Source organism: Herpailurus yagouaroundi, unplaced genomic scaffold (assembly GCF_014898765.1).
Source record: "Herpailurus yagouaroundi ecotype Mexico unplaced genomic scaffold, PumYag 28, whole genome shotgun sequence".
Lineage (NCBI taxonomy): Eukaryota > Metazoa > Chordata > Mammalia > Carnivora > Felidae > Herpailurus > Herpailurus yagouaroundi.
The window spans coordinates 13,691,102-13,705,032 of NW_024412376.1; the positions used below are offsets into that span (position 1 = coordinate 13,691,102).

Below are 13,931 nucleotides of genomic sequence, written 5' to 3' on the forward strand. Positions count from 1 at the left end.
CCGTGAGTTCCAGCCCTGCGTCAGGCTCTGTGCTGACAGCTCAGAGCCTGGAGCCTGCTTCACATTCTGTTTCTCCCTCTCTTTCTGCCCCTCAGCTGCTCACACTCTGTCTGTCTCTTTCTCAAAAATAATGATAATAAATAATTAATAAATAATAATAATAAATTAATAAATAATTAATAATAAATAATAAACATTAAAAATAATAATAATAAAATAGACAATAGGTATCCTGTACATGCATATAAAGTTTACAATTTCTCAAGTGCCTACAAATTCACCATCTCCTTAGATGAGAGAACAGGTCCAGGGATTTACTCAAGTCTCAATTAAAATCCAGTGATGGGGTAAGATCAGACTCTTCCCCCAGGTCCAGAACTCTGAGTGCCCTCTGAATGCAGCCAGCAGTGCTGATGGTGATCTGAAGGACTCTGGAACCAACCCAGCTGCCTTGCTGATAGAATAATCTGTTGCCCTATATCGTAACTTGATACTCAGAGAAGGGCATGCCATCCATTGTGGTGTCTGGGGAAAGGAACACTCACAATTTGCCAATGGAAACCAGCAGTGAGCACAAAATAGGTCCTCAGGAAGACAAAGCCACCATGACAAGTAGTGTCAGTCATATGTGGTCTTCAGGGGTTTTAATTCTTCTTGCTAAGAGTCAGTTCATTCTGGGAATTGAATGGAGTCATTTTGTGCCTTCGCTACCAGTTGAGGCTCTTTGAGAAAACCAACAAACAAGCAGTTTGAAGGAAAAAGCTATAAACTTGTTCATTTGTCTACCTGGTGATACCCTGCTGGAAATGTAGTCAAAGATATGAACAAGTAAATGTTCACTGCAGTGTTATTTATAATGGAAAAAAATAGATAATCTAATAGCAAGGAGGCAGTCAAATAAATTAAGCTACATCAATGCTCTGAAGTACTGAGCCATCATCAGAAATAATAATACCAAGACAAATATCAATATGGCAAAAATTCTATAACAGGATTTTGAGAGAATAAAGCCAAATACTAGTGGTATCTATATCTACACTATGATCACATGAGGCACAATTTTGAACACGTAAATACAAGACTGGGAGTTCTGTATACCAAAATGAATATATTCAAGAAGTAGTTATGTCAAAGTCATGGAGTGATCAATTTTTCTGTTTTTCAAAAATGTTCAATATTGACTTTTCAACTGGAAAAAACCAAGCTTTTGCAGAAAAATTAAGCTTAATATCATAGGAAAATGTTTACTTAATATTAATGAATGAAAACGTCTATTATGAAAGATATATGTACATGTAGAACTAGACAAAAAAAATTTAAAGACTGGATGGACATATGTCAAAATTTACCAGTAATGTCTCAAAGTTGTGGATAATAGATGATCTTTTCTTCTCTAAATTTTCTACAAAGGCTGTCTCTTTTGAGAATTTCAGTATCAATAGAAGATAGATGATAGATAGGCAGACAAAGATGGATGGATGGATGGATGGATGGATGGATGGATGGATGTAAAGATGATAAATGGGTATGTGGGGTGGGTGGATAAGTGGATGGATGGATGGTTGGATGGATATATTAAAAAGATGACAGGTAGATAAGTAGGTAAGTAGATAGGTAGGTAGGTAGGTAGATAGATCTATTTTCTTCCTTCCTCTTCCTCTCCCTCCCTCCCACTCCCTTCCTTCCAAATCCCTTTCCTTGAGATAAAATAAAGAGCATAATTTTCAAAAGGAAAGTAGGCAAATTACAAATGTTACAAACCATCTGTCCTCAGCTCTTTTCAGTGCTCTAGAATGGGATGGGAGAAGAGATTCCCCTCTGGTGCCCTTGTGCCCATTCCTAACCTGTTTACTACAGGCTACATTCTAGCAGATAAGAGTGAATAGCCATGGATGCATCATATCCAGCCTCAGAGCCTTGAGAACTACACACACAAAGACTCCAGGGTATTGGTGTCCAGGGAGATGAGCGGGAAAATTAGGGACCAGGATCTTTTAGATCTTTATCACCAAGATTAACTGGAACATCTCAGATGTTTATGCATTTATCCATTCATGTTACTGTTGAGCAGCTACTATGTGTCTACAATGCTGGGGAAGATGCATATGGGTGGATGATTCCAATGCCAGGCACTAAGTGCTGTAACCAAGGCCTGCTCAATGAGGACAGTGACTGGCCCCTCTTCCAGGCAGGGCTGGGGACATGTAAGCTGAATTTGGACAGTAGACAGGTGATGGGAGTGAGGGTCTCCCCCATTGGGGAAGACCACTGGGATAAACACAGAAGTATCAGAAAGGAAAATATTTCAGAGAACAATAGGCTTTTCGTGCAGTAGGTACACCATGGTGGGGGGTGTGGGGGATGCTGTGAAAGGCTTCTGGAAAGAGGAAGAAGGTTAGCCATAGGGGCACTCGTATGGGGCCAAGCCAGGTGTTGTGGATCCTGAAGCTCACACAGTTGGAAAGGCGAGGGGGCAGGGGATGTGAATACATTACCAGGGCTAATAAGTGACAAGCCTGGAAGCATGATCCTCATTGCATTCACATGACCCCACTTCTGTGCTCACCCTGGGCGCCATGGGAGATGAGCAGGTACTGAAGTATCTTAAGGAAGAGTGAAATAGTAACATCTATATTTTGGGGGAAAAAAATGGACAACCGTGCATACCCATCAATTCTCATCAGGCAAAGAAAAAGGTGCTCTTGTTACTGGGGGCAGGTGGGTTCTCAGAATGAGCAGCTAAAACTCTAAAGTACTCCTGGCTTCTGGGCACAACTGTTTCGCTCATAGCTGAGCCAAAGTGAAAGAGCAGTCCTGTCGCCTGCCTGTTTCCTGCCCTCCCAGAGGCAGGGACAACGCCTCCACCCCCACCGTAAGTCCTGGAATGAAATATGCCCATTTGGCAGTGCTGAGGGCCGATGTCCTGTGCAGACACTGCCCTAAGAGTCCTCCAGCCAGCTGATGACCCTGCAGACTGCCACTGTCAGCCAGCCACAGTGACTGGGCCTGGATGGCAATGAATTCGGGCCTCATCTAACTCTGACCCCATACTTCCTCTTTGTTCATTCTCTCTTTCTCTGGGCTGTGAGAGGCATGAACTGGACTACATGCAATTCCATGCCATGGTGAAGCGCTAAAAAAGGCATGAAGCCTCTAGCTATGAGACCATTTGGCAATGCTGCCGATGAACAAAGGTATCTATGAAGTCCTGGAACCCCAGCCTCCCCTAACTGAGCAGGGTGAGCTAAACTGCACCCCCTCCCACTGGGCCTCAGTGTCCCGGGCTGCACAAAGGGGTGGATGGGTGACAGGGCCTCACCTGAGATTGTGGATGAGAATTAGCTCATAAAACCTGCCATAAATCTCCCTACAGCTATAAAGTGCTATTAAAGTAATGACTATAGATTATGATCGGAATTGAAGGACAAACAGATGCCCATTTGGGCCCTCCCAGAACCCACTTCTTGGCTCTCTGGGCCAAGAACACGAGGCTGCCCTTGAGTTGAACAAGTTACAACTGCTTCCCCACGGAGAGGAGCCAGGCATGGTGACCCGCAAGGGGACTGAGTAATCATCCGTTTTTTTCCAGGCACTTCTTGGCTGGGATTTTAATCCTAAACCTCACAAGATGTTACATCCTCTAATTACCAATCTGAGTGCTTCTCTGCCTTCTCCACAACATTCCACTGGGTTTGGGGGAGGCTGTGGTGTCTTGTTATGCCACATCGATAAATGCACAGGAAAGAGGGAAGACTAGGTATTTTTCTAGATTATTTTGAAGAAGGAAAAAATGTAGCAGCCTTAAGGAAGCAAGTAATTGGGCAGAACTTACGTCCTATCTTGAGAGCGCCTGATAATCACCTCATTCCACTTTACAAGTGTGAAGTCATCCTGAGGAGAAAATTATTCTGCAGGTAGGTTATGAACTATCCTTTTCTTTCAGAGTGAATCATAACAATATTGTTTCCAACATGTCAAATTAGGCTTTATCTCTTCACCATAATTCATAAAATAAAATAAACCACCCCTACAAGATAATTTAAAAAAAAAAACCTTGATGTAGAAAATATTTTGACCAATACCATAAAGTAGAACTGGGCATAATATCTATGCCTCCCTTGAAAACCTTTTCTGTTCACAAAACTCTATTTCAAATGATAGCATGGTCATGGTACAAAAACATTTATTTAAATTAAATATTTTAGACAGATCAATATCTACAACCGTTCCAAAGCATGTGTAGTTCTTACTAAAAAAAAAAAGGGAGGGGGGGAACAGTTCAGCTTAACGTCTGTGATAATGTTTTACAAGATTATTAATATACATTCTGGACTGCACCAGCCAATCATATTGTCAATGATTTACTATTTATTACCAAATGTATATACAGCGATAGCATAAAGATTAATTATATCTTATAAGTAATTTTACAGTAGGACTCCTTGGAAGAAAACAAAGGATCTCTCAACAATATAAAATATAAGCTGAAAATAGGAGAATATATAAAACACTTACATATTTCATACAGGCAATAATAATATGCTGTAATTAAAAGACAGACAACTGTCTTCTTGCTTGTTGCTAGTTATGTTCCTTCAAAGGAGTTTTGAGAAAAGGATGAAAATGTTTTTGGGGTGGGGTCAGGGCTCAGAAACATTTTGTGGATCACAGTGCGTTTCTGTTCTTTGGGAAGTATAGTGAAGGAAGTCATTTTGAAGTGTTGGCTGAAGGTGTTACCAAGAACCAGCTGGCTGGTGAGGAGACCAAACTCCCACCGCAGCCATAGGAATCATGCTTAGGATTTTTAAATCAGGGGATCTTTGAATTCATGGCCAATTCAGGGGTGGAGGAAGAACAGTGAAGAAGAGAAAAAGAAATCCAGGAAAGGAAGAAGGGGACTCAGAGACAGAGAGAAGGAAATTCCTTTTGCACCTGCAGAGGGGGAGAGCATCATGAAATTTTGCTCAAGAAATCAACATATCTAGGGGCGCCTGGGTGGCGCAGTCGGTTAAGCGTCCGACTTCAGCCAGGTCACGATCTCGCGATCCGTGAGCTCGAGCCCCGCATCAGGCTCTGGGCTGATGGCTCAGAGCCTGGAGCCTGTTTCCGATTCTGTGTCTCCCTCTCTCTCTGCCCCTCCCCCGTTCATGCTCTGTCTCTCTCTGTCCCAAAAATAAATAAACGTTGAAAAAAAAATTAATTTAAGAAATCAACATATCTAGATTGGAGGTAAGTGACATTGCTCTGTAGGTTCCCAGCTCTTTGGGTCATTAGGAACAGGGAGTTGACAAGAAGTTGCCAACATCAACAAGAGTATCTGATTTAGGCTGCACAGACATGCATTTAAGGGTGTGCATGAAAGTGTGTGTGTTGTACGTGTCCCACAAACACTATATATTCAGGCTGTGTATATTCTCTTGAAATGTGTGTGTAATAAAAAATTATTTATCTTTCAAAATATGTTTAAAAAACAATAGCTTGAATTCAATCCTATTTTCGGTGACGCAGGCAACCCTAGTGGTTAATTTTCCAAATCAAGATGGGTGTTGTTTCTCAAGTCAGAGGAGTCCTTTTGAAAGACTGTGATCATTTTGAAAGGCAGTGCAAGCACAGAAAGCCACGTGTTCTTGGGCTATGCACACAGAATTATCACCAGGTTGGCCGTCAATGAACTTATTAAGTCAAACTTCGTTTTCCTTTTAATTAGCTTTGAAACAATCCTAGATCAGAAAACCTTGGAGCGGAAGCGGCCTTAGATATCAAGTCTGTGCCCCACTTCCTAGATTGGGAGCGGGGGTGAGGGGCTGGAAGGGGAAGAGAGACGAGTGGGAACTAACCCTCCCAGGAAGAACTGGGACTGGAGCGGGGGTCGCCTGGATCCCAGCTCAGGGATCTCCTCACCGGGAGGATCCATAGATCAGGACGGCTGTGCCCCATGCGGCTGTGTCAGAAGTTGGAGATGTATGAAAGCCGCCGGGATTTCACACATTTGTTTACGTGACGGGGACCTGGAGAAGGAAAGGAAAATCTACCGGGAAACCATCTTTCAGCAACTAACTTGCCTTATTCCCCGGGTGCAGTCAATGAGAACCCATTTGAAGGAATACCCTCAAAATGCAGGCTGCCGGGAGTGAAGGGGCGCTCAGATCCGCAGAGCCCCTTTCTGCCCCGAGGACAGGTCAGACCTGCACACCCGGCGGCTGGAAGAAAGCTGCTAGCGCGGCGCCATCGGCTCTGCTCAGTGCGCGGGAAGGAGAGGGCTGCGGCGAGGCAGGGCTGGGCTGGCTGCCCCGGACTCTATGACACGCTGTAGCTGTTGTAGTACGTGGCCGTGGCATCAGCCAGTACGGAGATAAGGCTGGTCTCTGTGGGGCCTGTCGATGTCACCTGGGAGACCGGGGCATGCCCATTGAGAGCCACAGCCCCCGCAGCAGAGTCTGGGTGGCCAGGAGTGTTCAAGTACTGGTCGAACTCATTGCGATCCATGTCCCCCAGGAGTTCCACCTGGCTCAGCTGATCCAGGGCATCAAAACCGGGGTGCTCGGGAGGAGGGGAGAGCTGGCCCAGGTGGGCGTGGAGGTTGGAGTGGAGAGGGTGGTAGGTGGTAGGGGAGTAATAGGCAGGAGACGGGGGACAGGCGGGTACAGTGGACATCATAGAGACGCCTGGGGACTGGCCAAGGGCCAGGGAGCCCAGGGGGTGACCGCAGTGGAGGGGGTTGGGGGCGTACTCCGGTGAGTAAGGGGGCCCCGGCAGGTGGGGGATGCGGCGGGAGTGCGCATGCTCCTCCTGGCAGGGAGAGGAGAAGAAGGTCTGCTCCGGCTCCAGCACGTCCAGGGGCGACATTTCCGGGGGCGTGGGCAGCCCGTAGGGGTAGGTGTCCACGCTGCCAGGGGTGCCGCCGCCGCCAGCCGGCCCTTCGTGGTAGCAGCCTCGCAGGCTGGGCAGGGCGGAGCCCGCGGAGTACTCACCGCTGTCCTCCTTCTCTCCTAGCGCCCCCCGGCCGCCGCCCCGCTTCTCGGGCAGAGCGTTCTGGTCTCGGGAGAGGGAGCTCAGGAGGAAGCCTGCGTCCACGCGCTTGCAGAGGCGCTTGGCCTGCTTCTTCCTGCGAGGGCGGTACTTGTAGTTGGGGTAGTCCTGCATGTGCTGCAGGCGCAGCCGCTCCGCCTCGTCCACGTAGGGCCTCTTCTGGGACAGCGTCAGCGCCTTCCACGACTTTCCTGCTCACATAGGTCAGAGAAGGCCACTTTCAGCATCCGTGCGGCTTGGGGAGGCCGGCGCCCTTGTCCCAGGCACTCGTGCCTCCCAGCATCCACACTGACACATGCCCTCAGCCTCCGGCTCTCATCCCACCCGCGGGTTCCCCCACTCCACAAAGGACACAGAGGACACCGCGCCCCTCATACCCCCTTCCTAGCACCCTAGCACTGTGAGGCCAAGCCAATCTCTCCCGCTTGCATCCTACAAAACCACTCAAGTCAACAGCGGCCAACACATCACCTCTCCTATAAATGTGCGCGATGTGGGATTCACAGTGAAGGACCCACCAGACCCCGGGGTCAGACACAGGATAAAAATATATAATGACTACATTGATTTGGGCTCTTTTTTACCCTTCGTGGACCAAGTCCACAAATCATTTATGCATTTTAATGAAAACTCTCTGCCTTTGCTGATTATTGCTGCCTCTCAGGAAATAATGCTATATTTATTTATGGCATAAATTTCACATGTCTTCTTGTGAAGGAACTCAGGCTCAGTCAATCGTTTCACATATGTAAGTAAATTACAGGATCCCACTTAGGGTAACAGACCATTATCCCTCATATCTGAAGGTCAGTTATGACTCTGCCATATAAAGACCATGGCCAGAATGTTAGCATCTACCTGCAACATGCACATATACATGCATGCACAGGCACATGCACCCCCCTGTATGCACACACACACACACAGTGCATGCACACACCTGTATGCACAGGCACACACACACACACACACACACACACACACATGCATGCACAGGCACACAGGTGTGCCAGCACACACTCATGTCAAGGCCTCCTGCCACCTACTTAGTACCCTTGCACTATGGCAGGGGGCAGCTGCTCAGTCTTTGATTCTCTTTGCAGAAGCAAATTCTTTAACTTCCCTGGGACTCTATTTTTCGCACTATAAAATGTACTGTGATACTATCCAATGCAAAACTCTCTAAGAAGCATCCCATGCTTGTATCCCACAGATGCTAAAATGCTGGTTTCACTTGTATTTTCTATTCATCCTTATTCCCTTTTGTATCTTTTTGTAAATTGCTTTAGCACCTCTCTCATCTGTCTATATTCATTGCATATCCCTCTGGCTGCTGGTTTTCTGAAAGTCATTTCTGGACCCCTTAGATTGTTACCTCCTAGTGCGGACTTGGGATTCTGCAAATTTAAAAGTTCCCCACATGACTCTGATGTATCCTAAAGTTTGAGACCTACTGGTCCAGAGGGTAAGCATCCCCATCCCCAAGCCCTGTAAGGAAAGGGGCCACATGTCCTGCCCCAAACCCTCTGCACAGGGCCCAGTGCAGAGGTGTGTGTAACTGCTGCCTGGGTACCCGCACTGGCTGACTCTGGATGCCTGGCCCTCAAAGGCACTGGAGGATGACAATTGTTAAAGGCACTGTACCACTGGGATGAAAGTTTATAACTGTTGTGACAGAGTCATCAATTAATATAATTAGCTGTCACTTAAAAGGCAACTTGAAAAGTGTGAGGAACTCTGGATTTGGGGTTGGTCAGCAGTTCACAGCCTGTGGCTGAGACTGCAAAGTTGTTGCAAGAGGCCCAAGATCCAGGCACACCCCACACCCTGTCTGTGGACTGACTATAAAATGGGACTCTAGTTTCTAAGTATACATGGATGTCATAGTATTAATAAAATATTCACTGTAAATACCACTAAATGTAAAACTGTCTTTATGTTCCTTCTCATTCATAGTATACTGAAAATGGGTGCTACTTGGTGACATTTTTAATGTTGAAGATGGGAAAACTTACAGTCAAAAGAGTTGGGACTCTTTCCTAGGTCAGAAAGGAAAGGGCTGGGCAAGATCATAGAGTAGAAGTAGATCATCCTGCCACCCCCTTATTAACAAGTGTAGAAAGTCTGCATTTTAAAAATATGTTGGTTCCTCTTGCCCAGGGCCAGGGGCTGTGTGGTTAAGCAGGAAGGAATCAGTGTCTTTCCTGCAAAATGAACTATAACCTCTGGAAGTCTAAATGCAAATTGCCAACAGGCATCAGCTCGCTAGAGGCATTTGTCAGGCAGGTCTTTCTGCCTGCCCTTTCCCTGGGAGCAGGCAGCCTGGGTCGCAGAAGGTTCCCCAGCCTGAGTTCCTCTCCTACCTCTGGTCTGGGCCGCAACAGAAACCTCACTCTGTCGTGGTCACAAGAGCTTCACTTCAGCAAGAGGCACAGTGCCTGGGCCCACTGAAAAAATGTGGAGAGGTCCACAAAAAAAAGTGTTTTCATTTCTTTAGAAACCTGGAGAAAAAGGGGTGCCTGGGTGGCTCGATCGGTTAAGTGTCGGACCCTTGATTTCAGCTCAGGTCATGGTCTCATGGTTCCTGAGTTCGAGTTCAGTATCAGTTCTGGAGGTCAAGCCCAGTATCTGGCTCTGCTCTGACAGTGGGGAACCTGCTTGGGACTCTCTCTGTCTCCCCCCTCTCTGCCCCTCCCCCACTCACACTGTGTGTCTCTCTCTCTTAAAATAAATAAATAAACTTAAAAAAAAGAAATCTGAAGAAACAAATGAACTTTTAGATAAATACTTTACTGTTGTGTGTATTAATATGTTTGTCTTTATGCCACCGGAGCATGAAATATAATTTTAAATATTTTTATGAAGAAAGCGGCTCATGGAGACACTGACCCACCAGTGTCTAGCCAGGGGGCTGGGCCATGGGTAGCAGGCTTTTTGAAACCAGCTGCTTTGAATGGACGCCTGGACTGCAGGAGGGACCCTCTCTGCGGACCAGCAGGTTTAGCCAGCAGGAAGATGGGTGTCAGCCCTCACCGCCACAGTTCTGAGCTCTAGAGGGAAAAGGAAAAAAAGGCTCAGTTCTGGGCAGGGTGGGGTTGGGGAGGGTCAGGGCAGCCTACGGTGACCCCTACTGTCCCTTCTCTCAGGTCCTGGCGCCCACTGTGCCTATGAAATGCTTTGAAAGGTTTCCACCACTTAAAATGAATAAAAATAAATCGAAAGGCAAAAAGGTTAGGAGTAGAGCAGCAGAGCGGAGCTGAAAGTGCTCAGCCCCAGACGTGGGAGAGAAGAAGCCCTGACAAAACCCGACTGGAACTCGGGTTTTTCGGATGTGACCTAACATCCTTTCTCTGGGCTCCCCCGGTCTGGCGTGTCCCTGTCCCCAGTCCGACTGCCCCTGCTGGGACTGCGCAGCAGCCCTGGGAAATTGGCGGCCCCGGGACAGACCTCGCTGGCGGCCCTGAGCATCCCAATCAAATTATCTACGCTCCTGCGATTGAGAAATACATGATCGAATCGAGTCTCTGCGTACTTTTCGCTCTTGGTTTAAAAATTAAGTTAAAGAAGGGCTGCGTTCCCACAAGCTCTCTCTTCACGAATATTCGTTAATAATAGTTACAACCACCTTCCGTGATTGTGCCAGTGGTAAAGTGAAGGGGATGGTGGGTTTCCCGCTTCGGCAGTCCCAGCAAACACCGGTTCCACCCGGCCTCCTCTGCGTTTCGGTTCCAACCCGTCCGTGCGCGCGGGTCTCCGCTATTCCCTGGGACCCCAAATTCTGCTCCTGTTACCGCCAGTGGGCTTCCTGGCCCACCCTAGTGGGCCGCGCGGTTTCACTTTGGGCCTCGTCGAGGTGTCCCTGCTCTGAATCCCGGGCACTGCGCGCACACCCACGCTCGCACAGATGCCCAACCTCGCCCGCACAGACAGCGCCCGCGCTCCCCGCGCATACCCACTCGCGGGCTCCTACCCACGCTCCGCAAGCTCGAGGGCCCCCCGCCCTGCCCGCAGCCGCGAGCCTCCGGCCGCCCCCGCCCGAGCCCCCAAGCCTGCCGACCTCCCGGGGCGCCCCGCCCGCCGGCTTGCTTACTCACCCAGCATCTTGCTGAGCTCGGCGTTATGCAGGTCCGGGTTCTGCACGGCCAGACGTTTCCTCTCGTCCTTGGCCCACACCATGAAGGCGTTCATGGGCCTCCGGATGCGGCTCTCCGAGCCCTTGTCCCCCGGAGGGCGGGGGGCGGCCGGTGGAGACAGCCCATCCGACAGCTCGGCTTCCAGGGCCGGGCACTCGAGCCCCTCGGGCCACGGGTAAGCTCCCAACAGCGAGGCCATGGCCGCACGGGGGGTCCCCTCGTTTCGCCTCGCCGGGCAGGCGCTGACCTGGCCCTCGCACGGGTCGGGCGTCCAACTTGGCTGGCAGCCGCGGCCCGTCCCCTTATTTATCAGCTTCGGGCGGTCGCGTCCTCCAATGACTCTCGAAGGCGGCGCGGCCCCTCCCTCCGTCTCGGCGCGGGCCCACTCCCAGCGTCCAGGGCCACCGCGTCCCCGCTCCGACCTGCCAGGAGGGGGAGATGGGAGGGAGGGCCACTTCCCGGCGCCCTCCCCGGCCCGCCCCTCTGCCTCCAGAGTCCCTCCTGGGAATCCTTGCCTGGACGCCCCCAGGAACGCCTCTCGTCCCGCCCGCTCCGGGTGCAGGTGTCGCCGAGCCGGGAGGCTGGCGCCCCCCCCGCAGTCACCTCGCCCCGGACCGGGAGCCAGACTCCAGCCCCTTGTCCCGACTCTCGATGGCCTCCCGGAGCCAGGCTCCACCAACTCCTCTGGCGCCTGGAACCCCAGGAAGAACCGAAGCCAAACAGGTTTCGCTGGTCAGGGCCAGGCGCGAGAGACATTGACCATGAGTCCTCCCAGAGCAGCCCGTGAACTGTTCTTGAGAGAACATTTCTACTCTTGTTCTAAAACGACCCAGGCTTCACCAACCTCGCCCCCAGCCAACTTTGTCGGCCAGAGCCTGCAAGGGTTGGGTCTGCACTCTGCATGGGATTCTATGCAGCGCTCATCAAGGACCTCCTCGACGCCCCGAGACTCCCTGGCTGTCCGGAGGGCTTTGTCTGCGTTCTCAGTTCCCCTTTATTCACTCCGCCACTAAGGTCTCTTCTTTAACACCCTTAGTCTCACAACACCCTTTTCTCCGATGTCCGCAAGGTCTCCAGCCCCCTCCTCTCTAGCTCTTCCCTCAGGGAATTTTCTTCTGGTTGTATTTTCTCTTTTCTCCGTCCTGCTCCTTAGAATGGTTGTCCTGGCCCTCCCCTCCCGCGTTCCCCTGTGACTTTCTGAGTTCTTCTCTTGACACCCGAGAGATAGGCCACTGGTTCTGGGCTTGAGCTCAACTCCGAGGGTTGAAGTGTGGGAGCTTGGCAGTCTCTCCAAGATGCCAGATGCCTGCCCCCTGCCCCAGAGGACAGCTCTTTCGATACCCAGCTTCGTATGGGCAGGGCCATCCTGCTGGCTCTTACTTCAGCTCCCGCACACAGTAGGCACTCAGGAACTGCCGAATAAGTGAATGAATAAGTGAGTGAGTAAATAAGGCTTAGACACACCTTACTGTATAAAATGCGGCAATCATAAAGCTTGATCAGATCCTGGAATTCAATCTACAAATATTTACAGAGCCCTATCCCTGTTCAGGGCTTAGCAGAGGTGACCCTGAAAGGAGGTAGCATTGTCGTGGGAGGACAGTGGGAGGACCTTGAGGTCTGAGTCAGGACCTGTATTCAGTGTTTGATCACTTAATGTGTGACTCTGGGCAAGTCAGGTATCTCTCTAGGCCTTTTTTCCTAAATCTAAAATGAGGACGATGATAAGACTTGAACTAACAGGGTTGTTGTGAAGATTTGGTGAGATAATATATGTGAAAAGTTAAGTTCTACATGATGCTTGATGTTAATATAACTCTAGACGTAAAGCCCTGTAAATTCTAGGACCAAATTCAATGTCCTAGGGAGCACTGAATTCACAGGTGCCTTATGTGCAACGCGTGCTCCTGGACGGGCCCCACGAACCCCAAGGCAAGTGGATAGAGAAATGCAACTTCTCCGTGTTTAAGTCCCGGTTTTAATCTGTAGAGCCCAGGATAATTTTTATCCCAGAACGGGCCTCTCCTTTTTGGGCAGAATCCAGGAGCAGCAAGCTAGGCCCATGTGCTCCACCAGCTACTCTCACGGCCAGTGTGGTCAGCAAAGGGAGCAGGGCGCGGTGCTGGCTGGAAAGTGGGTGACCAGCAGCTGGGAGAGCATCCTGGAACCCAAGGTGGAGCGCCGGGGCTGGCTGGCGCCAGAGGCAGAGCAGGGAGCGGGGGAGAAGGCGGGGTGCGGAGAGAATGTGTCCACGGTCTAGGCGGACTTCCCTACCCCGGTAAGCCTAGGTCATTTCCCGTGTTGGACCCCTCTGCCAGAAATTCCTCAAGAAAAAATCCCCAGGCCAGAATACTCTAAAAGCCTTGGGGAGCTAGGGCAGCGCCAGGCCCGGGGAGGGCAGCTCGTTGGGGAAAGGGGTTAAGGAGAAGGGATCTCATCTGGGGTACTTGAGCTGCAGTCGTGGACTCTGGAAGAATTCGGCTTCCACCCTTTGTAAGCCCACAGCCGCTGCTGGGCGCAGACTGTGCTCCGCCGGGTCAGCGGCCTCTAGAGGACAGCGCCCCCTTGCCGGCCGAGGGCGTTCCCACTCCCGCCCCCCAGCCTCTGGCGCGCTGCCAGCTGGAGCTGAGCGTGCACGCAGTGGGGCAGCGCCCAGGCACCAGGTTAGGAAGAGGCGCGGGCCCCAGGTAGCGCAGAGCGGTCAAATTGGATTCCTGATACCTTTGGCAAAATTGGAGAAAACAGTAAGGGCGGGCACAGAGAGATACA

The 13,931-nt window shown here is 50.1% G+C and overlaps 1 protein-coding gene across 1 annotated transcript; it reads right to left on the reverse strand.

Moving 5' to 3' along the window:
• Positions 1–5,209: 5,209 nt before the first annotated feature.
• Positions 5,210–11,567, reverse strand: SOX7 (SRY-box transcription factor 7). Its single transcript, XM_040469770.1, has 2 exons — positions 11,124–11,567; positions 5,210–7,220 (listed from the first exon to the last, which is right to left on the reverse strand). The coding sequence occupies exons 1-2, from the start codon at positions 11,359–11,361 to the stop codon at positions 6,298–6,300; spliced, it is 1,161 nt and encodes a 386-aa protein (XP_040325704.1). The 5' UTR covers positions 11,362–11,567; the 3' UTR covers positions 5,210–6,297.
• Positions 11,568–13,931: the final 2,364 nt, after the last annotated feature.